The 25,005-nt window shown below is 43.3% G+C and overlaps 1 protein-coding gene across 1 annotated transcript in view; it reads left to right on the top strand.

Moving 5' to 3' along the window:
* OTOG (otogelin) overlaps window positions 1–25,005 on the top strand; it is a 275,602-nt gene that overhangs the window by 234,053 nt on the left and 16,544 nt on the right. The window contains exons 47-55 of the mRNA XM_033928785.1: window positions 1,445–1,555; window positions 3,818–3,919; window positions 5,010–5,108; window positions 7,722–7,762; window positions 10,294–10,369; window positions 18,059–18,237; window positions 19,002–19,106; window positions 20,326–20,445; window positions 23,756–23,801. Of these exons, the coding sequence (XP_033784676.1) occupies window positions 1,445–1,555; window positions 3,818–3,919; window positions 5,010–5,108; window positions 7,722–7,762; window positions 10,294–10,369; window positions 18,059–18,237; window positions 19,002–19,106; window positions 20,326–20,445; window positions 23,756–23,801 (879 nt within the window). The remainder of the gene's footprint in view (window positions 1–1,444; window positions 1,556–3,817; window positions 3,920–5,009; window positions 5,109–7,721; window positions 7,763–10,293; window positions 10,370–18,058; window positions 18,238–19,001; window positions 19,107–20,325; window positions 20,446–23,755; window positions 23,802–25,005) is intronic.

The following is a 25,005-nucleotide window of genomic DNA, read 5'->3' as shown; positions in this document are numbered from 1 at the left end:
TATGGGCCTCTTTACGTATAAATCACCTTGAACCTGTACTGGATAAGTGTGATACAGAAATTCTTATTAGATTAGATTAGAATTTAATTTCCTTGACTCCTTACAAACAGAAGCATTTCTTTAGGATAAAAATAGTTAATCTGAATGTTGGGTGGCAGATTAATGGGGAAGGGTCTAAATCAGGGGTGGGCAATCGTGGCCCTTGCCATGCATGCAATTAATTTGCATGGGCTGCTATCATTGCATTCAAATCAATATCATGTATATGCATTGTGAAAATCTCAAAAACCTGACTGGGTTGTTGCCCTTGAGTACTGTGATTGCCCACCCCTGGTTCCCAAACCTGGTCCTGGAGGCACCCCAGTCAGTCAGGTTTTTAGGATATCTAAAATGAATATTCATGAGAAAGATTTGCATGTATCTTATGAATATTTATTGTGGATGTCCTGAAAACCTGACGTGATATGATAGAGGTCTATAAAATATTGAGTGGCGTGGAAAGTGTAGATGTGAATCACTTGTTCACTCTTTCCAAAAATACTAGGACTAGGGGGCATGTGATGACTAGGAGCCATTATTATTATTAGGCCATTTTTGAGATGGCCTAGGGAAATCATAAGAACAGCCTTACTGGGTTAGACCAATGGTCCATCAAGCCCAGTAGTCCATTCTCATGGTGACCAATCCAGGTCACTAGTACCTGGCCAAAATCCAAGGTGTAGCAATATTCCATGCTACCGATACAGGGCAAGCAGTGGCTTCCCCATGTTTCTCTCAATAACATACTATGGACTTTTCCTCCAGGAAACTGTCCAAACCTTTCTTAAAACTAGCTCCGCTATCTGCTCTTACCACATCCTCTGGCAAAGCGTACCAGAGCTTAACATTCTCTGAGTGGAAAAAAATTAACTCCTATTGGTTTTAAAAGTATTTCCCTGTAATTTCATCGAGTGTCCTAATCTTTGTAATTTCTGACGGAGTGAAAAATCGATTCTTTTGTACCCGTTCTACTCCACTCAGGATTTTGTAGACTTCAGTCCTATCTCCTCTCAGCCGTCTCTTTTCCAAGCTGAAGAGCCCTAACTGTTTTAGTCTTTCCTAGGATAAGTTGCATAAAATCTGTTTCACTACATGGGATCTAGCGAGGTACTTGGGACCTGGGTTGACCACTGTTGGAAACAGAATTCCGGGCTTGATGAACCTTCGGCCTGTCCCAGTATGTCAATTCTTATGTTCCCATCGATATGTTAATGCAGGCAATTAAGTGAAGGGTTGCAAATAGGTGCTCTAATTTTCCCTCCTTTATCTATTACATTCTTTAATTTGTATATTTCTCGTTATGTTAGTGATATTTTCTTATTATTGCCTTGCCATTTTGAAGTATGATCTAAATGCAATGCAATGTAAAAAAGGCAAACGCTAATGATGTTTGTGTTGAACTTAGAATGTGATCCCGAGAAATGTGAACCTGCTGAACAGCCCCAAACCTGCCGTGAGGACCAGACACTGATTGCTGCTCATGTGGAGGGTACTTGCTGTGTGTCCTATATCTGTGGTAGGTGTGGACCCTGCAAGAGCTTAGATCTGCTCAGGTATCCACGCAAAGTAATGCCTAGAGAGGTCTAAAGAATTTCAGATGCTTCCTGAGGTCTCTAAGGAAACACAAAAAAGGAGGCGACAGTTTTTGATTCCGAGACCAGCAGTAACTGAAATTGGAGGCGTTTTCCACTTAAGATTTCCCTGTAAATGTGTTCTAAGATACCAAGCTGTGAAATATGTTTTTCTAGAACCTTCTCATTTGTCTAGTTTCATATCTCTTAAACGCCTTGGAAGAGTAGAACCAACATAATATAACAACTAGAAGAAGTAAAATTACTCTCTCTTTCAACAGCAATCTGTAGTTTTCTTGTAAATATTTGTTCATTTTTGTTGTTTGAAATCACTCAGATTTAATCTTGGATCTTTTGAGGACTTGAGGTAGATTAAGAAAGAATTAGTTTCCTGTTTTCTTTTAATTCTGCTTGATTTGATTTAAGTTATATCGTCTTAATCTAACTTTCTGTACAAGTGTTGGAAAATTATAAATAAATAATAATTAAAAAAAAGTAGTGCTTAGGGGCACTTAACACACTTGGAAACAGGCTACTGTGTGACTTTGTTAAGGATTTTTGCATGTTTATGTGTGTTAAACCGCTCGTTATTGCATTTTTCTTGGTCCCTGTTGACAGAGAAATATATATTGTACCTCAAATCAGTCGACAGTTTATGCTGAATGGGCCTCATATTCAAAACAAATTAAATTATTAGGAGAAACTCGTGGCCATGTACATTCTCTCTGAGGATAACTGGAGAATTTCAGTGGCACTTAGGGCTCCTTTTACAAAGCCGCACTAGGGCCTTAACGAGCGGAATAGCATGCGCTAAACTGCCCTGCGCGCTAGCCGCTACCGCCTCCTTTTGAGCAGGCGGTAGATTTTTGGCTAGCGCATGCTAATCCGGTGCGTGCGCTAAAACCGCTAGCACGGCTTTGTAAAAGGAGCCCTTAATTGTGTAACGTCACTGAAAATGCCTAGTTAGCACTAATGCTGCCCGATTCACCAATTCACTCGGTGAACCAATTCGAATGAATTTGTTTTTCTGGAAAAATCGGACTCACTGATTCAATGAGTCCTGACAATGCCGCTGGGCCTTCCAACGCGGCAGCAGCAACAACAGCGGTGGCTGGCAGGCAGAGGCAGTGCTCTGAACAGGCTTCTCCTGGCCTGACCCGCTGGGTTCTTCCGTCTCACTGATGATGCAGCAGAGGGAAGCCCTGGTGGGCCGGCCACATGCAGCCTGTTCGCTGCTGCTACTGCTTTAGGAGGCCCGAAAGTTGAGATCTCATGGGGGTGTCAATTGGGAAGTGCTACACAGGGGGATGGGAGGGATGGAAAACTACTGCACAGGGGAGAGAAAAGAAGAATTGTTAGACATGGAGAGGAGATGAAGGAAGAGATGCAACAAAGAGGTTAAAAGGGAGAAAAGGGAGAAATCTTTCATATGGAGGAAGGGAGGAGGACATAAATGGAGAAGAAAGAGAGAGAAAAATGTTGGACATAGGATGGAGGGCATGGAGAGATGGTGTATGGAGAGAGAGAAAGAAATGCTGCAAATGATAATGGAGGGGAGAAAGGGAAAGATGCTGCATGGAGAATAGAGAGGTTTGACCTAGGGCACAAGGCAGGGAGAGAGAGAGAGAGAGATATTAGACAGTGGGAAAGAAACAGAAATGCTGGATATTGCAATGGAAAGGAAGGTACAGAGATGGAAGATGGATGGTGAACTCGGAGAAAGAATAAAACGTCAAATGGGCAGGAGACCCTGGTGAGCAAGGTACGGACATGTCCAGGAAATCCGTACGTCTGGTTACCCTAGGGAAACCCAGATGCTAATAATAGCACATATCACATTTAAGTGCCATTTTATGAGAGGTTCTTTACACAGTATTTAGAGTACACAAATAGAAACTTGAGAATAAATGTAATGGTAGTTATTAGAAAAGAAAAACATATACATATTAAGAATTATTGTATAAATGCAACAACTGTGTAACAAGTGTCTGAAAAAAATGTTAAAAGTTATAACATAATTTCATGAATTTAAGACATATCTTTTGTAAAGGCTCTTTAAAGGTTTTCTAGGATGAGCGCATGCATGAAGGTGAACAAAGCAATCCAATTAGATAACATCAGGCGTCTTGAGATGAATTAGAGGACATGACTATCTGCTAACATTATAGCTAGATCTGACATTTTTGTGTTCTTTATGCCTTGTTCAGCCTGCAGCGCTTGCTCTGATCAAATACCCAAATGCCTTGAAGGAGAAGTGCTGGCAGTAGACGGGAATGCTACCGACAAATGCTGCCCTACATATCAGTGCAGTAAGTTGGTGTGTTTTATGTTACAGCTCATTTTGTTGCATGATTCTTACTTTTTTTTTGCTGCCAATAAATTTTTTAGGCAGGCCAGAATAAAGTATCCCAATAGTGTAAAAAAATCAGTGACAAACATCTATCCTAGCAGATGTCTGGGGTAAATTGAAGCTCAACCCCATGAAAACATGTGTCAGATCTACTCTAACAGACTTTGATATGTGCGATGTACCATATTTTCACACATATAACGCATGCGTTATACACGGTTTTACAAACCGTGCATAACCTTGCGCGTTATACGCGTGAGCGCATTTTACAAATTTTTTTTACATAGTTCCCCCCGACGTCCGATTCACCCCCCCGCAGGACCGCTCGCACCCCCACCCCGAAGGACCGCTCGTACGCACCCGTACCCCCACCCCGAAGGACCGCTCGTACGCACTCCCACCCGCACCCCGACCCTGAAGGACCGCTCGCACCCCCACAGCCTCCCGACCCCCCCCGCTCATCATGTAGAAGCTCCTACCGGTGTCATGCTGCTTCCTCTTGGCGGTCCCTGCCCTTCTGTGAGCCCTGTGTCTGTGCTGCTTCGTCTTCCAGCAGTCCCGCCCTTTCTCTGACATCGTGTTCGAGGCCTAGCAACTTGCTGAATTGCGGATCTAAAAATAAATTGGTTTTGTGCTAGTCTGGAAAGGTCCTCCAGTGGCAACCCCATGGCTGTTTTCAACGTGTCCAGCCATCTGATTGCAGGTCGCCTTCTTCACCTGGTTCCTTCGATCTTCCCAAACATGATGTCATTCTCCAGTGATCTCTCTCTTCTGATGGTGGGACCGAAATAGGACAGTCGTAACCTCATCATTTGGGCTTTGAATGACATCGACGGTTTTTGTTGGTTCTTCTGGCGGTCCACAGCACACCTAAAATCCTTCTCCAGCACCAAAGCTCGAATGAGTCGATCTTCTTGCTGCCTTGTTTCCGTAGTGTCCAGGGTAGCTTGATGACATTGCTTCTCAGTTCCTGTAGAATCTGAAGTCAAGATTTATGTGGCTGAAATCCTTTGAGATCACTAAATAATTATTTTATTTATATTTTGCAGTGTGTGAAATGCATCACTGTCCAGAAGTCAACTGTGTATTAGGGATGTCTCCAGTCCAAGTATGGAGTCCTGAAAGTTGCTGCCCATATCATACATGTGGTAAATATCACAAAAATGGTCATGGTAGTTCCACTGAAATACTCTCAGGTGCACGCTAAATACAGAGCCACCCATAGTCATAGAATATAGAATGGGTAGCTCAGCATTTAGCGTCGGGGTCTCAAAGTCCCTCCTTGAGGGCCGCAATCCAGTCGGGTTTTCAGGATTTCCCCCATGAATATGCATGAGATCTATGTGCATGTACCGCTTTCAGTGCATATTCATGGGGGAAATCCTGAAAACCCGACTAGATTGCGGCCCTCAAGGAGGGACTTTGAGATCCCTGATTTAGCGTGTTCTGCTTGGCAGCGAACTTTTGTATAAGGATCTGTTAATGAGATATTCCATAGCTCTGATGAAACAAAGAGAAGGATAGAGTGTTTACAGGTTCATAGCAATGAGATATCCAAAATTACATGAAGAGTCAACGAGAATTTCAGAATAACTAAAGCTCACTCAGTAAGGTTTGTTCTTTATTTGGAGTTATTGACAAACCAATTAAGTGGTTCCCACATATTTTGGAAAGACTTCATTACTTTCTTCCGTCCAGCTGCGATTCTTTCATGCTTTGCCGTAAGGCACACTATATTTCACCATTCTCTCTGTATTCGCGGTTTTGATTATTCACGGTTTTTAGCTTGCTGGTTCCTCCCCCCAAATTACATCAGCTTGCAAAGAGAAATCGCTGATTCCAAGCGTTTACAGAGAAAATCGCCGATTCCCAGCACTTTCTTCACCGTGTTTTGCCTCTCCTTCAGAAACAGACCAGGTCTCCCACCATGTTATTCGCGGTTTCACTATATTCACGATGGTTTTTAATAGAAACCGCGAATAACATATGAAAAAGTTATTTGGGGTTTTACTGTATTTGCGGTTCTGTTAATCCCCTATCACAGCAAATACGGAGGGAGAAGTGTAGTAAAGTCTTTCCAGTTGGGTAGTATCGCTTAATTTTCCATACAACCGCATAGTCCAAGGCGCAGAAATGACTTAAAATGGCCATGTTTCAGCACAACCACAATGCCTGCATCGGAAAACGTCAGTGAGAGTGAAATTCAGCCTTCGTGGGCTGGCACTGGGGACACATTTAAAAGTTTACAAGTTTATTAAAAAATTGATATCCCGTCTAATCGGGCTTCAAGGCGGTTTACATATTAAAACAAAGGGGGATACATAAAATATTAAAATAAACAAAACATACGCATTACAAATAAACACGAATCACACAGACTAGAACAGGAACGAAAGGGAAAAAGGGAAGAACTACAATATTTGGATAGAAAAGAAAGGCAGGGAAGAATGAAAGGGAGGGGAAACTTAAAGGTCGGAGTTGCTGTTGGTAAAAAAGTGTGTACAACATCCTTAAAAGGATGATCATAGGTCAAAGGCATCTTTGAACAGGAATGTTTTTAGATTAGATTTGAAGGTATTTAATGAAGTGCTTTCTCTTAGGTAGTTTGGGGCTAAGTTCCACAACATAGGGGCAGTCACAGAGAAAATGTTAGTTCACATAGTGTTAATGTGTCTTAACGATCAAGTTTCAAATTTTCAAGATTTATTTAAAATTTGATATACCACTTAAAAAAATTGTCTAAGCGGTTCACAGAATTATAATTATTAAAATCAAGGGGAAACATTGACTAATTAGACTAAATTGACAAACTGGAGATGAAAGGATTAAGGGAGAAATACAAATTATTAAAAGAAAGGAGACCATAAAAGGATCAGCACATGGGACAGAAAGCAAATTTTGATTAATTGATCGGAGAGAACGTCGAGAAGAATGTGGAATTAAGAGTCTATTAATGAAATGTTAGGTGTACTAGGGAGGGGGGGCAGGGTTGAGAGATAGGAGGGCAGATGCCAGGATGCCACGGAGGACAGCAGAGGTTGGATGGGTATAAAAACATGCTGAATTTTTAAAAAAATATCTCGGTGGAAGCGCCCATCCAAAATATTGGGGTCTGGCTATGCCACGACAACCAGGAATAACCTGGAATATTCAGTGAAGAAAACCAATCATCTCATGCTGAGTATTCGCATTTCACTGGCTAAGGGCTATTTAACTTAGCAGCACCATTTCTGGCTGGGAGGGGAGGAGGCTATAAATTGGAGACTAGAAGATGAAGTGCTATTCATTTCATATTTAGGATTAAAAGTTGTAAGTGGTAAGATTAGAGAACGACATGAGGACAAATTTTTCCCCGTCCCTAAAATCCTTCTCCAGCACCAAAGCTCAAATGAGTTGATCTTCTTGCTGCCTTGTAGGATCTTCTTGCTGCCTTGTAGGAACTCAATGTGTCCGCTCCTTCCCCGTGAGTTTTGTCTCTGTCCCATTCCTGTAAGATCTGCCTTAAACACAAAAGCCTCGAACACTTATGATTTTAAAGTGTTTGAGGCTTGTGCAGATGAGGACAGAGATTGCAGGAATGGGGCAGGGACAGGAAAAGAACTCGCTGGGATAGGTCGGGAAAATGAGTTCCCGCAGGGACAGAGAAAAATTGTTCTTGTGTCCTTCTCTGTATAAGATATCGTACTTGAAGTACACCTGGCAGTAGATTGTCTTGTGGTGTCCTAATATTAAAACTGACACTCATTTTCTTGATTTCATAGAATGCGCCTGTGACACCATTCCAAAGCCACAGTGCAGACTGGTATGTGATTCGTAAATTAAGAGTGCTATAATTTTCATATTTGAGTTCTGCTGTTTGCCAATGTTCAGATAATTTATCAGGTTTTGAATTTCAGTCTAGTTTGATTTAATTTTTCAATCTCCCCTAGCATATCTGAGGAAAATGCATCAGATTTGGTGAGATATGATGAGTTGCACTATTTCTATATATCTGGAAATGTATAGTATTCAACTTAAGTATGATTCAAACCATTCTGGAGAAGCAATGCTATACTTTGCATGCCTTAAAATGCCAATATTTTCTGTATGTATACATTTTCAAAAATATGTCATGAGCAGAGTCTCGGGCAGTTCTGCCCAAGGAAATATGTAGGGCAGCTGTACATTATGGTCTACTCTCCAAACCTTTTTGAAGTTGTACAGAGTGGACATAGTGGCTCGAGAGAACACCATGTTTGGGTCCTCGGTTTTATGGGCAGGCTCATTTGCCCTGCCCTAAATGTAAGATACTACTTTGGTACGTCACCTATCATCCAGAATCCTTTGCACTACAAGGGAAAATTAGGTTCTTGCCTCAATAATTTTCTTTGTAGTAAAAGGGCAAAGGATTCTGGATACCCCGCTTTGTCAGTTACTTCGCCTGCTTACTGCCTTGGACAGATCTGGTGAGTCTGGAAATAGAGATCTTTTCTAGCCAGTTGGATAAGTATGTGCTGGATCATAAAAAACAGGAAGTGATGCAATTGATAAGTCTTTAAGAGCTCCAGAGCTGTTAGTGCTGGTTCCATGCAAAGAGGTTAATTCTATGAGCTTTGCACCTTTTACTGCAGCAGCCAGCAATAAAAAAGCATAACATGGCTTGATAAAAGGGGCTTTCATTTGTTACAGAGCAGAAAAGAAATGTATTGTTGAGGAAATCTCCTCGTTCCCATCCTTCTGATTTCTTATATTATTGTGGTGATCGGCTGCTTTGGTACAAACTTAAGGTTACAGCACAACCCACTGGGGAAGGAGGCGGAGTCAAAAGATATAGATGACATCCTTCTGCAGTCAATTTGCGACAGGGTATAAAACCTATTGTCCGGAAACCTTTGCCCTTCTACTACAAAGAAAATAATCAAGGTAAGAATCAAATTTTCCCCATACTGGCTGATATACAGTGGCCAGCATTGAGTATCCAGTTTATTTTTGGATGGCCAGCTAAGTCAATATTCAGCACTGACTAGTTAAGTTTATAGCAGTCAAAGATAGGACCTACTGTCTTCATAGCCCTATTTGGCCATTAAACTTGGCTGGTAAGTGCTGAAAACTGCCAGTTATCACACAATATATCAGGTTAAGTTTTAGCTGCTAACCAGGCATATTCAGTGAAGAAAACAAATTATCTCATGCTGAATATTTACATTTAACTGGCTAAGGGCTATTTAACTTAGCAGCGCCATTTCTGGCTGGTTACATAGTATGGAATATTAGCCAGACAGTATATAGGCAGAATCTAAATAAATATCTTCCAGGTATATGAATAGTTAATAGAATATGATAAACTACACATGTCATATGGCACACCTAGGCATACAAATATTGATATATAACTGTATTCTGTAATGGAATAGTGGTACCAAGATGCCATTATAGATTCTATAGCTATAGGCCCAGATTCTATAAAAGAGGCTTAAAGTTGGACACCTAGATCGGTGTGCATAGACGTCTAATTTAATTATTTGAAAAGCGTAATCAGCACTGATAATAAGCAATAATGAGCTCATAATTGGTTAAAAAAAAATACCCCCCCCCTTTTTTTTTTTTTCACTAAGCCATGGTAGAGGTTTCTACTGTGGCCCGGAGTGCTAAATGCTCCGACGCTGCTCCGACACTGAGCCACGATAGAAACCTCTACCACGGCTTAGTAAAAGAGTGCCAAAATTAATTGGATTGTAGGCACCTAACTCGATAGGCACCTCTGACTTCCAGGTAGGTGCCTTGGAGTGGGCGTGGTTAAGGGGGGATCGTGGGCAGATCTTGGCCATATTTGCATCTAGGTACCTAAATTATACTTAGGAGCCAGTATTTAAGTCAAGGGAATCCTGGCATAAATAGAGGGCACCTAAGATTTTGATGCCTACCAGCACCTAAGCCCATTTTAGGTGCCACTAGACACGATTCTATAAATGGCGCTTAACTGAAGACTATGCACCACGTTGCTCGGCACCTATCTTTTGGGCGCTTTTTATAGATTGGGGCCTAGAGGTGCCAATTGCTGCCTTAGTGCCCACCCATATTAACCGTTGCTCCTGATTCCCCCCCCCCCAAATTCAATTCTAGTATACCAATGATGGATGGAAACTACCTTACCCTTTAACTATATAGTGCTGTTCTTGCCCTTTCTCCACTCCGTCTCATATGCGCTAAATCCAAAAGATCACACGAACTGTTCGTGCCGTGGCTGCGTTGCCCGTTAGCGTGCATTCTACATCTAGCACAGCCTAGTAAATAGGCCCACAGATTTTTACCTTGCTATGATTTATGACTCACTTTTTCATTGTTCTGGGGCAGGGTGAAAAACTCCAGATAGACGAACGATTTCAGGACAGCTCAAAAAACATTTGCAACTGCACAAAGTACAGATGCGGTAAGTGAAAAATGTTTGTTTCTTGAATTCTGACCAGCATTTAGCTTTGTGCTGTAGGATAATGGATGAATCATAGACAGCAGAATGCTGTTTGGTTAGGGGGAAAAAATGTGTCCCCGTCACCACCTCGTCCCTGCGACCACCATCCTTGTCACCGCCCCGTCCCTGCGACCACCATCCCTGTCACCGCCCCGTCCCCGTGATCACTGTGCCCGCCCCGACCCCACGACTACTGTCCACTCCCTCCTTCCTAATGTGAGGAAACATGCACGATCACGGATCGCATGGTCCAGAAGCACCCTCCTGGCCGATTGCCGCTTCCTGCCATCTCCCTCCCTCCACCTAACCTTAGGTGCCTGCCGAGTCTAACTTTAATTCTTCTCCCAGCCACACGCTTTCGATAAGCCACGCGCATGGCTGCTTGAGCTGTTGAATCTTCTTCTCTGACCCAGCTTCCTGTTTCCGGTTGCGTCAGAGGAGATTCAACAATTCAAGCAGCTGCGCACGCGCGACTTATTGAAAGCGTGCGGGCTGGGAGAATTAAACTCGAATTCAGCAAGCACCTAAGGTGAGGTGGAGGGAGATGGCAGGACGTGGGATGCGGCGATCGGGTGGGGATGCTGGACCGCGCGATCCGTGCTGGCTTCACTGCGGAGACAAGACCATTCACCGCTCCATGGGGTGGTGAATGGCAATGTCCCCGTCCCTGCAGCGACCACCAATTTTTCTCTTCCCATTTCGGCGGGTTACCTGCGGCTACTCGCGGGTAACAACCACCGTGTCATTCTCTAGTTAGGAGGGTGGCCCAAGTGCTCAGCCCTAGCCCCAGCAGAATCCTGCAGCACGGCCTGTCACCAGCTCCCGACTCCACCCCGTACCTCCTCCCGGCGTTGGACTTTAAATCTTCAGGGCATCTGCCGCAGTGTCAGCGAGCAGGCCTGCCCCTGGAAGTAGAATGAAGGGTTCTGGAGAAGGTCTGCTCACTGATGCTGTGCAGCAGCTGCCCCAACGATTTAATGCTGGGAAACGGGTTGAAGGGTGGGCACCAACTGGCGACCACTAATTTGGGGGGAGGCCTCCCCTGTTCTGACACTAGGGTTGTCAGATTTTACCTCAGTAAAATCTGGACCCGCTAGACCCGCCACCCAGGCAAGCCCAGTTCCATCCCTCCCTGCCCTGTTATGCCCCAGCCCCGCCCTCAGCTCCACCCCCCAGTCCCGCCCCCCACCGCCTGTTCGTCAGGATGCGGCGTGACATCACCGCATTGGATCCACACATGTGTGGATGCCCCCTCCCGACACAATTTCTTTTCAAAACCCGGACAAAGTGCCAGGTTTTGAAAAGCCGTCCAGATCCCCAGACATGTCCTCAAAAGGAGGACATATCCAGTGAAATTCGGGCATCTGGTAACCCTATCTGACACCTAGGGGATGAATTAACTGTGCTATCTATATAATACATTGCATTCCAAAGTGGCCTTTCCTGCCCTCTAACTCATGTAAAAGAAAAGCCTAAAGTACAGATATTTATTGATTTATTTATTCAGTTTTCTATACCGTTCTCCCAGATGAGCTCAGAACGGTTTACATGAGTTTATTCAGGTACTCAAGCATTTTTGCCGTCTATCCCGGTGGACTTACAATCTACTTAATGTACATGGGGCAATAGGGGGATTAAGTGACTTGCCCAGGGTCTCAAGGAGCAGAGTGGGTTTGAACCCACATCCCCAGAGTGCTGAGGCTGTAGCTTTAACCAATGCACCACTCTAGAAATCAAAATGTAATCCAAGTATAGGACAATGAAGCCATTGTGACATCACGGTTGGTTCTTAGGCATTGGTGGAATGAGGCATTATGATGTCACAATACCAGCTCTACTACTACTACTGCTATTTATCAGAGGCTGGAACTTTTCACACTATCTATTTATTCCATTTTCTATATTGTTCTCCCAGGGGAGCTCAGAACGGTTTACATGAATTTATTCAGGTACTCAAGCATTTTTCCCTGTCTGTCCCGGAGGGCTCACAATCTATCTAATGTACCTGGGGCAATGGGGGGGGGATTAAGCGACTTGCCCAGGATCACAAGGAGCAGCGTGGGTTTGAACCCACAACACTCTTGACCTAGGGATAAAGGGTCAGCTTATACCACTATAACATCAATTCAAAACCCTATATGGAAAAAGGTACAAACTCTGCAACGCTAAAAGGCCTTTCACACACATTCATACAGCACAAGTATTAAACCAGCAGGAGAACACAAGAAAAAAACTGAAAAAAAGAAGAAAGAAGTGGAGAAAAAGCCTCAGCTCTGCTTCATTTGGCAAAAAACTCCACAACCCCAGGGTGTTGAGGCTGTAGTGCCACACTTTCCCCTCTGATATAACCATAATTCCTTTAACCTCTCAATTATCTGTAGTCAGTTCATATCTTCAGTGATTCTAATAGTTGATAACTGGATGAGTGGTTTCAAATTGAAGTTAAATCCAGATAAGACTAAACTTTTCCTGGCCTCTCCACAGAAAATAGTGTGATCTTAAATGGGATCACTTATCCCAGTGGTCTCCAACTCAAACCCTTTGCAGGGCCACATTTTGGATTTGTAGGTACTTGGAGGGCCTCAGAACAAATAGTTAAAATCTCATTAAAGAAATGACAATTGTGCATGACGTAAAACTCTTGATAGTTTATAATGACCAACGCTACTCACGGGACCTAAACTGCCAACCACCAATCATGCACTAGCTTACAACATTAAAACTTTAGTTCAATTATGTTCTGTTCTATTTGTACAGTGACTGCTGTCCTAAATCTATACTATGCCATGTAATATCATCTACGAATGCCACAAATTCTTCTAAGCTATGTCTGCCAAAAATGTCTTTCAATAATTTTGTCCTTCTATACTGTGAATGTACCTCCTTTGGGAGGACGGGCTAAATGAATAAATAAATAAAACTTTCCTTTTGGCCAAGTCTTAATAATAATATTGTTATTTATAGCTAAAGAGACATATGATCAAGAAAATGGTTTATTTTACTTTTGTGATTATGATAAACATACCGAAGGCCTCAAAATAGGACCTGGCAGGCTGCATGTGGTCCCCGGGCCGCGAGTTTGAGACCACTGACTTATCCCATTCTATTCACCATCAAAATATTAGGTGTCTATTTGGACAGGAATTTATCTATGATTACTCAAGTTGATTCATTGGTTTACACTTTAGATTGCCATAGTTATAGTCCAAGATTTTTCAATAGAAGTTTGTATCCTTACATTGTATCATTACATGTTAAACCGCCTTTTTCTTTTCATGACTGGGATAGCCATGCAGATGGTAACCCGAAATTGGAAGAACTACGACCGCCTAAATTTTCCTTTCGGGTGGGAAAATTTGTGCTCCAGCTATAGATATGAAAAAAGGAATGCCGATAGTTTGGGCACAGTAATTTATTTAAGCTGGTTTGGGGGCCGTTGACATCATATATTACCTCTTTGATTATGGGTCAATTTTGGTTTATTTTCATACACATCCAGGAAAGGGTGGAGGTGGGGGGAGGGGCTATTTCTGTCCTAATTTGACTTTTGAGTATGTCCACCTGGGGTGGGAGGACATTTTTAATCTGATTAGGGTAAGGTTATTGGGATAGTCTATGTTTCTGTGTTTTATTGAATAATCATTGGGGGGGAAATGGTTGGTTATGCATATTGGTAAGATGAATGTGCTTTTATTAACTTATTATATGATATATATTTGTGTATTGCATTTTTGAAGTTTAGAAAATCAATAAAGAATTAAAAAAAAAAAGAAGAAGTTTGTATCCTACAGCAACATATACCAATGATGTAGTACTAAGATACATTTATTTCTTTGTAGTCCATCAGTCTGGGGCAGGGGACTTAGGTGAAAAGGTATGTTTTTATTGCTTTCCAAATGAGGGTTTTCCCCCCAGGGGTATCCAGTAAGTGTGTACCAGTCACTCGTGTTCTGTCCAGCCTCCAGATTCAAAATGGCATCTATTGATTGTGTGTCACATTAGGATAAAAGTTGATATTGATAAATCTTGCACTGGAACTATGGCAAATTGTAACCTGTAAAATGTACATTGTGTATGTTTGACCTTTAACCTGTTCTGAGCTCTTTGGGGACAACGGGTTGGAAAACAAATTAAAGAAATAAATATGACCTTAACAAAGTCTCACAGTACTAAAACTAGGGGTCAAGCTGTCAAATCAGAGCTTTTCACCAGTTAGTGTGTGACCTATGGACAATACATTGGACTTGTATCAGGGTATACACACACGTTGCAGTTCATTTCAGGGAGGGTGAATTCTTTTATTTACTTTTTCATTTTGTTACGTTTCATTTTTGTTGTATGTTATTTATACATAACACTCGATAAAAATGAAGCAAAATGAAAAACCCTGCCAAATATTGCTGCCAATTCATTCATAGAAACAGAGAAACATGATGGCAGATAAAGGCCCAATGGCCCATCCAGTTTGCCCATTCACAGTAACTATTATCTCCTCTTCTCCCTATTGGCTGAGGCTCTTAAGATTTGCATCTCCTCTTTCTATAGGCTATGGCTCTTTACACCTGCATTGTGATGTCATCGAACTTTATGGTTATTGAAACATAGTAACATGGTGGCAGATAAAGGCCAAATGGCCCGTCCAGTCTGCTCATCCGCAGTAACCATTATCTCTTCCTCTCCCTAAGAGATCCCACCTGCCTATTCCACGCTTTCTTGAATTCAGACACAGTCTGTCTCTATCACCTCTTCCGGGAGACTGTTCCACATATCTAACACCCTTTCCGTAAAAAAAGTATTTCCTTAGATTACTCCAGAGCCTATCACCTCTTAACTTCCTCCTATGCCCTTTCATTGTAGAGTTTCCTTTCAAATGAAAGAGACACGACTCATGCGCATTTACATTACGTAGGTATTTAAACGTCTCTATCATATTTCCCCTCTCCTGCCTTTCCTCCAAAGTATACAGATTGAGATCTTTATGTCTGTCCCCATACGCCTTATGATGAAGACCACATACCATTTTAGTAGCCTTCCTCTGGACCGACTCCATCCTTTTTATATCTTTTTGAAGGTGCGACCTCCAGAATTGTTCACAGTATTCTAAATGAGATCTCCTCAGTCTTATACAGGGTCATCAGTACCTCCTTCTTCCTACTGGCCATACCTCTTCCTATGTACCCTAGCATCCTTCTAGCTTTTGCTGTCACCTTTTCAACCTGTTTGGCCACCTTAAGATCATCACATACAATCACACCCAAGTCCCGCTCTTCCGTTGTGCACATAAATTCTTCACCCCCTAAAATGTACAGTTCCCTCAGGTTTTTGCAGCCCAAATGCATGACCTTGCACGGGTTCCTACGAAATAGTTCCTACAAGGTACTCAAGAATGACTCTTTCTCATATAGATGGGATAACTCCTGCGGTGTTCTGCAGGGCTCCCCCCTGTCCCCCACCCTGTTTAATATCTACCTCGCCTCCCTGTGAAACCTCCTACATAACCTCAAGCTCAAATTTTTCATCTATGCAGATGACATTACAATAGCCACCCCACTAACCAGTTTCATACCAGAACTACTCGCCTCCATTACAAGCATACTCAATCAGATAGAACTCTGGATGCTATCCTATGACAGACTAAAACTAAACCCTGACAAAACAAAATTCTTCCTAGCCACCCCCAAAGACAAAATCAAAGACACCACAATTCAAGTGAAAGGAATGGTTTTTCCCCTCAAACAAACCTTAAAAATACTGGGAGTCACGCTAGACAAACATCTATCCCTAGAAAATCACACCGATCTCACAGTCAAGAATAGCTTCTCAGTGCTCTGGAAACTTCGCACCATAAAAAAATATTTTGACGACATCTCATTCCGCCTACTAGTACAATCCTCCGTTCTCAGCATACTGGATTACTGCAATATCATTTACTTGAGTTCCACGAAGAAAACCATCAGAAGACTAAAAATGATCCAGAACACCGCCGTCCGCCTCATTTTTGGCCTGAACAAATGGGAACACATCACCCCTTTTTACCACCAACTTCATTGGCTGCCATTCGAATCCAGAGTCCTAGTCAAGTTCGCCTGCTTCTGCTACAAAACAGTTTTTGGTCTATCGCCAAGATACATCAAGCCACACTTCACTCTGAATTGCACCAATAAGAAATCCTGCAGAATTCAGCTGTTCGCCTTCCCCTCCCTAAAACTATGTCATCTCAAAAGATTCCTCGACAAAACCTTCGCCTTCCAGGCGGCTAAGCTGAACCCATGGCTAACCCAAATGGTGCTCAAGGCCCCTACCTACCTCGGCTTCAGAAAATTACTCAAAACTCACCTATTCCGCGAACAGGACCCTTAATCCCCTTCCTCCCACAATAAACCGACACCCGCCCCCACCCCCTCTTACTGCTCTTCCCCTTCCCCCTGCCCCTATTTGGTCTCTCTCTCTCTCTTCCCTTCCAACCTCACCTTCTTCGTTGCTTGCAACTCTGATAAAATGTTTTAAATCCGCGTGTCATCTCGGATCTTAATTAATTGATGTGAACCCCCTAGAACTCCTTGGGTATGGCGGTATACAAGAATAAAATTATTATTATTATCATTAAATTTTAGCTGGCAAATTTCAGACCATTCTTCAAGCTTCGCTAGGTCTTTCTTCATGCTATTCACACCATCTGGCGTGTCTACTCTATTGCAGATTTTGGTATAATCCGCAAAGAGGCAAATCTTACCTGACAGCCCTTCAGCAATATCGTTCACAAAAATGTTAAAAAGAACAGGCCCAAGAACAGAACCTTGAGGCACACCACTGGTAACATCCCTTTCCTCAGAGTGATCTCCATTGATCACTACCCTCTGTCACCTTCCACTCAACCAGTTTCTAACCCATTCCTTTTGAAACCAACCAAGACAAAACCTGTTTTGATGTGGGTTTTGTGTTTCATTTAGGGCTTCTTTACTAACACTAACAATTAGCACACACTATGGGCCCCTTTTACATACCCACTGTAGCGATTTCTGCGAGGCAAATGTGACACAAGTCATTCAATTCCTATGGGCCGTGTCGCATTCAATTCCTATGGGCCTTTGCAGCGCCTAAACTCACTACCACAGCTTTGTAAAGCGGGCCCTAATTTTTGTGAAGCCCATAGAAAAATCCATCAAATCACTAAGGCCTTCTTTTACTAAGCTGCAGTAGAGGTTTTCACCGTGGCCCAGAGCGCTAAATGCTCCTACGCTCATAGGAATTCTATGAGTGTCAGGGAATATTTAGCACTTCGGGTTATGGTAAAAACCTCTATCACGGCTTAGTAAAAGGGAGGATGGTAAATCCTTAAGCACACCTTAGAAAAAAAGAACCCCCTTAGTTTCTAAATGAATGCACATCACTATCATAGAATTGACTTTTGAATATTTCAGATTTGGGTACAGATATGTAATTATTTTCACTTGAACTGAGTCTAAAAGATCTAAACTGTTGAAATTTGGAGATCTGACAAAGTTTATTTGTGGTCTGTCTCAATTCATCTCTAGTTATCCGAATCTTGCCCTCTATCTTTAGATTTACATGGCACTGGATCACCCATCCCTATGTTTAGACATTACAAAGAGAAAAATGACAAAACTATCCACGTGTGTTTTGTTTTAGTGAAGGATAAGGTTTGTCTGAGTAGTGAGAAAGGAATCCTTCGACCGGGGCAGAGTATTGTTGAACATACAGCCGATGGCATTTGCCACTCATCATACTGTACTTCTGTGATTGACCCAACTACAAAATACCACCGGATCAATGTCACATCTATAAACTGTGCCTCCAAGTGTGCAGATGTAAGAATTTTTATCATTTTTCACATTTCACATTGCAATTTTATTAAATATACTGCAAATAAAAAAAAATGTATATAAGTGGTTTATATTGGTACGAGAATAATTTGGGAAAATGATTGTGTAACAATTGACCAGCCCTTATCTAGCTCAAGAATATCTGGTGATGCCAGGTGAAACATAAGCTGGGCCCAGGGGCATATTTAGATCCTCAGGGGAATGTATTGCATAAGATTTACCCCTCTTTTACAAAACCGTGCTAGTGTTTTTTACCATCGGTCACGGCGGTAACAGCTCCAATGCTCATATGAATTCTATGAGCGTCGGAGTTGTTCCCACCATGACCAGCGATAAAAAACCACTAGCAAGGTTTTGTAAAAGGAGGGGGTTATGCTTTTATTGGGATTTATTAACTATCTTTATGAAAAGATTCACCTCAAGTTACATGTTCTTATCTAGGCATGTTATTTTCAAGATAGTCTTTGCTGGGGCAGTTTTCAAAGGGGAAAACAGGTTTGTAGTTTCCCTTTGAGATTGGGTAAAATACCCACAAACTTTGCAATAACGTAGACACTTTTGAAAATTGCTCTGTGATACTTTTGAGGGGGGTCAACATAAATGTCTTTGAATGTGGACAAGTGAGTTAACGTGGAAAGAAAATTTATAATGAGTCACTTTTTAAAACAGCAACATTGCCAAACAATATTGACCTGGCACGAGCATTTCAGGATTTATAAGACTCCACTATTTTTTTGCTTCCCTTCCAGAACCAAGTCTATGAGCCACCAGAAGACTTAACAAAATGTTGTGGCAGCTGTAGGAATGTGTCTTGTCTCCACACTGTAGCTAATGGAACACTCACTAGTTACAAGGTACTGTTGTACTTTTCCATAAGTGACTACTCGATATGTGCAGAGTCTCTGTGCTCTATACCTGTGACCTGTGATTTCTGTGCATAGAGAAACACTCAGTCTGCACAACAATCATTTTGGTGACTCGTTTAAAGACACGTATACTGTTTTAGTCTACATTTTTATCTGAGACTTTTATATCAACCTGAACCCCTGAGGAAGGTGTGTCCGCTGAAACCCGGACCGTGTTGGTTCTGGTAGGACAAACATATGTGGACTATGAACTTCAATTTGTATTTGTTACCATATTTTTCGCTCCATAAGACACACCTGACCATAAGACGCACCCACCTCTAGCGGAGGAAAAACCATGAAAAATAATTTGGAACTAAATGGTGTGCCCTGTACCCTGACCCCCCTCTGGTGGTCTAGTGGTAGTCCGTAACAGGGTACAGGGCACATCTAGTGGTGGGCACATCTAATGGTAGGCACGTGTAGTGGCAGCCAGCCCCCCCAAGCCAGCCAGCCCCCAGCTAGCCAGCCACCAGCCAGCTCCAAGCCAGCCAGCCCTCCTGTATCTTTTAAAATCCTGCACACCCATCCCCTGCTCATGGGTCCATCGGCTCCAGTCTACCCCCCTTGCTTGTGGGCCCAGCAGCTCCAGCTGGCTTCCCTCCCTCCCTGCCGCGACACCTACCTTGAAGACAGTACTCACAGCCTTTGCTCTGCTGGGCTCCTCCTTATTTCCCGCCAAGCGGCACATAGATCAGAAGCAAGCTTTATGCTCTCCCGCTTGGCCCCACACTGCTTTCTGAATGGCTGCCGTAGGTTCTCAGGACTCGTGAGAACCTACAGTAGCCATTTGGAAAGCAGCGCGGGGTTGAGCGGGAGAGTGTAAAGCTTACTCCTGACATCTGCGCTCCAGATCTCGCCAGGAAATAGGACGAGGAAGGATACATGCTGGACCACCAGGTTAAAAAGGTACAACAACGGGCGGGGGTGTTTAAAAAAAAGTGGGGGTTACAAAAAAGTAGGGTGGCAGCCGGGGGGGGGGTAACAAAATTTGTACCTTCGCTTCATAAGATACATCGAGATTTCCACCCACTTTTGGGTGGAAAAAGGTGTGTCTTATGGAGCGAAAAATACGGTATATTGTGGAAAGTAATAAATAAATCATCTTTCAGAACATCCTCATCCACAGTTTTTTGTTCTCATCATTTGTATTTTTACTTTTCCATAGCCTGGTTCCTCTTGGGTTTCTAACTGTGTCAGATATGACTGCAGAAATACAGCTGTAGGACCAGTCTTGGTGGCATCGCCCATTATCTGTCCACCATTTAACGAGACTGAATGTGTTAAAGTAAGTGATTTTGAAGTTATATATAGAGCACATCTGATATGGAGGTAAATGGATGTGGATAAAAATTAGCCCGAGCCACCCATGTAGAAATTTTGTGCACTGACAACAATGTGGTTTGCCTTGTGGATCAAAAAGTGCAGCTGCCAACAGAGATGGTCCAAAAAAACAAAAAGCAAGTGCAGAATTTTCTTTTTGAAATTCTTATGCCAGCTTTTCCTGGCTTTAGCTTGCACACCTTGAACCTGCAAAATATTGCATGCTGAAAACTACTAGCCGGCATAGGCCACTGTGGATTTTCAAAGTGAACCTCACAGAGAGTGTCCTTTTGAAAACTGCCTTGCACCTCCACAGAAATACTGAAAGTTAAAACTTTGGGCCCGATATGGAGACTAGAGAGTTGCGCGGGGACAGAAATCCCACCCGTCCCCGCCAAAGTCCCACCCGTCCCCGCGAGGAATCCCCTCCGTCCCCGCCCGTCCCCGCGAGGAATCCCCTCCGTCCCCACCCGTCCCTATAAACTTCAGAAATAGATATTTCATTTAATTATGCTACTGAATTAAAGGCTCTGGTAGAAACCCATTTAAAAATAAGCAAAAAGACTTTATTAATTTGGAAATATTAATTGGAAAGAATACATACTTTGTAAACGGGTTTCTACCAGAACCTCTAATGTTTATAAATTTTTATCAACACAACTAATATACTACTTTATCCTGAAGCAAAAAAAAAAAAAAAAAGAAATATAATTTTTTCCTGCCTTTGTTGCCTGGTTTCTGCTTTCCTCATTTTTGCATTCAATTCCTTCCATCCACTATCTCTCTTCTCTCTGCGTCTTCCATTTGCTCTGTTACTGTGCCTCTCCCTTTCTTCCCCCTTCCAAATTGGTCTGGCACCCATCTTTTTCCCTCCGCTCTCCCCATAGTCTGGCACCTCTGTCTTCTTCCCTGCTAGCGTCTTCTCCCCACTCCCTCTTCCCCATTTCCTTACAGTGTCCTTCTCCCCCCCCCCATTTTCCCCATGTCCTGTCAGGCAGCATCCTTCTCCCCCCTCTGCCTTCCCCATGTCCTTTCAGCGTCCTTCTCCCCCCTCTGTCTTCCCCATGTCCTTTCAGCAGCCTTCTCCACCCCTTTTGTCTTCCCCATGTGCTTTCAGCATCCTTCCCCCCTCCTCCCGTTTTCCCCATGTCCTTTCAGCGTCCTTCTCCACCCCTTTGTCTTCCCCAGTGCTTTCAGCGGCCTTCTCCCCCCTCAGTTTTACCCATTTCCCTTAAGCGTCTTTTCTTCTCCACTCCACCTTTCCTCCCTCCCTGCCCCTTACCTTTGTGGCACTTCCACACCCAACCGACAACAGAACAGGCTCGGTCGGACAAATCTCCCTGTCCTGTAGCCGCAAATCTAAATTACCTTCTTACAGCAGCTGGAGTATTGAAGCACCAAAACCATATCCTGCAGGGGGGTAGGGGCAGTCAGTACCCTCAAGATGAAGGAGCCCACGAGCTCACCGTGACATCAAATGTGAGCAAAGCGGTACAACACACCTTCCATATAGTGCATGTCTATCAAGTGCAATGTTTTTCAGCCGCCGGTCCGCAGTAAGATCAATGCGGCGTTATCTTCGGGCCGGCTCCCTCTTCCTCAGTGCTGCAGTGCCCAAAGCTGCAGGCAGCGGCTTCTATGCGCATCCTGCACCTGAACTGGAAGTCTTTTCTCTGACGTCACAACGTCAGAGGGAGAGGCTTCCAGATGAGGCGCGGGACGCGCTTAGGAGCCGCTGCCCGCGGCTTTGTGCATTGCATCAGTGAGGAAGCGGGAGCCGGCCTGAAGATAACACCGGGGATGTCATGAAACGGCCAGGCGGGAGCAGGCACAGCATGGAGAGATGGAGACAACAAAGTTAGGGGGAGTGATTTTATTTTTCAATTTAGTGATTGAATTGTGTCAGTTTTGAGAATTTACATCTGCTGTCTGTATTTTGCACTGTTCAGGAAGAAATGCATTTGTTTCTTTTCCTCTGCGGTTGTATTGCATGCAGAGTCTTGAATCTTAGGGTTGCGTTTGTATATATTAGTACTTTTAGTTTGTGGTCCAGTGTTTGAATAGGGGTTATTATCTATGTTCTGCATGTGTGACCGAGGCCAGGTGTTCTGATAGGAAAGAATGTTGAGAAGCATACAGTGTGCTCTGTGTAGTTTAATTTTGTGGTAAACCATTATGTGTTGTTAATAAGATTATATTGTGTGTGCGTGTATATATGAAAAAATGGCGTTACAATTAGTACTATTATGGGGGCGGGGTCTGTGGTGGAGATTGGGCGGAGATGGTCAGGGTCTGGCTCACGACGTAGCCAGTATTCTTCAACCGCCGGTCCATGGACCAGCGCCAGTCCACAAAATAATATTTATTTCCACCGGTCCAGATGTCAAAAGGTTGAAGAACACTGATCGTGCACCAGGAATTACACTTTGTTGCAGGCATTAAGTCCCGACACCCAAATTTGGGTGTAGATCCAGTACTATGGATGCTGATTTCTCTTTTTTTTGGTGCCCAAATTTGGTCACCATTTACTGAATCTGTCCTTTATGTGCATATTTTATAAAACACACATTCTTTACATGTTAACATTTCGACCTGTTCTTGAGCAGGTACGAATATCAGCAGCTTAGATATCTTCACTTTTTTTATTTTAACTTTTTTCTGTTTTTATTAATGCAAGGTAGATGTGAAAGTCTTTAACTTCTAACAATTGTTGCATCAGAGGTTTGTGCTTTGCCACCTAAGCATGCCTGTTTTCCAGAAGCTTTCAAAATTTGGAGGTGTGAGAAAGAAATTAAGTAGAGGAAAACATGTGCATTAGGGAAGTGTCTGATATATCCGGGATCACCCAGAATCTTCTGCAGCCTGGAAAAAAAAAGGCAAAAGACTCCAAACTTCCAAATAATCATTTCTTTTAAATTGCACATGGCATAGGAATTTTACAAACTGTGGTTTGGGTAAGAAGGTCTCTGAGTAGCTGATGCCTTCAAAAAAATAGAGCTAATATTCGAAAGCTGTAGTCTTTAGCTTATTTTCTGAATTGTGTGTGTCCCTGATAACTATTTGCATGGTGTCCTATTCACATCAAATTTCAAGACACAGCAGAAGGGACATGAGGATTCTGATAAAGGTATTTTTTTTAATCCATGCATGCGTGTGGACTGTGGACACATGCACATTTCCTGGAAAGCAGGCGCCGTTATTTCTGGACCAACCTCCATGTAGTTGAATTCACAAGGTTCCATTGTTTAAATTTTTTCTCATTTTTATTCTTTCAGGTTGGAGGATATATTGTGTCTTTCCTAGAAGGCTGCTGTAAAACTTGTAAGTAATGATTTTTCTTTTGGAAACAAAACCATTTTGACTGTAGATCTGTAATGGGCTGGGATGCTGTATACTGGGGTGACAGGTTGGAACAGGTGTAAAGCTCCAGTCTCCTGACTTGGGGGGGCCTTATTAAGTAGGGGGGGTGGCTTACCTACCAGGCCTCTATCTCTGTGGGATCTTTCTCTAGGTAAAGTCTCACTCCTTCACTCATGGCCACTTGCTTCCAAGAACCAGTCTGGTCTACTACAGTATGGGAAGAATCCAAATAAGATTTGAAGTAAAATTACAAGAGCTTGGACTTTATGTTCTTTCTTCAAAACACTGTAAAGGCATTTCTACACAGGGGTGCCCTTAAATAGCAGCATCAGAAAATAAGCTTGTATTCTATGAACAGCACAGAGGTAGTGCATCCTAAGTGGTGAAGAAGGCGGGGGTGGGGGTGGAGGGGGTGGTGAAGAAGGTGGGGGGGGGGGTGGTGGTCTGCCCCGGGCGCCATCTTGCTCCTCCTCTGCACCCCACTTCTCTTCCACCGTACCTTTTTAGTGTGGGCACGAGCAGCCACCATCTTTCTGCCCACGTCGGCTTCGGCAGCTCTCTCTAATGTCACTTCCGGGACCCGCACCCAGGAAGTGACATCATAGAGAGCGCCAAAGCCAACGTGGGCAGTTAAGTTGGTGGCTGCTCGCGCTGAAGTTAAAAAGGTAGGGGGAAAGGGCGCGCGTGCATGGCGGTGGGGGGTGGGGCGCCACCACACCAGGTGCCACTCACCCTCACTACGCCTCTGTGCACCCTTTACAGACTAGGTACATATTCCATCCTAAGTATGAGATGGGGTGTTCAGTAGTCGGTGCATGCTGTCACATGTACTCTTTGCAAATGGAGGGGATTTACATAGAGTGGCTGCTTCTCAAATTTTGGAGCTCTTGAAACCCTCCTCCTGGCCAAACCATGCTTGCCAAAGCAACATGACTTGTTTCCTGTGCCTAGCCAGAGGAGAGACCATGTGCACATGAGGAAGGCCAGGGAGAGACAAGCATAATTCCCCATAGAGCTAAATTGTAGAGAATGACAAGGGGACACATTTTTCTCCATTCCCGCAGGAACTCATTTCCCCGTCCCTGTCCCAGCCCCATTCCTGTAATCTTTGCCTTAAGCGCACAAGCCTCGAACACTTATGACTTTAAAGTGTTTGAGGCTTGGG

The sequence above is a fragment of the Geotrypetes seraphini genome, chromosome 19, assembly GCF_902459505.1.
Source record: "Geotrypetes seraphini chromosome 19, aGeoSer1.1, whole genome shotgun sequence".
In the NCBI taxonomy this organism is placed as follows: Eukaryota; Metazoa; Chordata; class Amphibia; order Gymnophiona; family Dermophiidae; genus Geotrypetes; species Geotrypetes seraphini.
The sequence above is the reverse complement of the archived record's forward strand: the minus strand, read 5'-3'. Positions and strand labels throughout refer to the sequence as shown.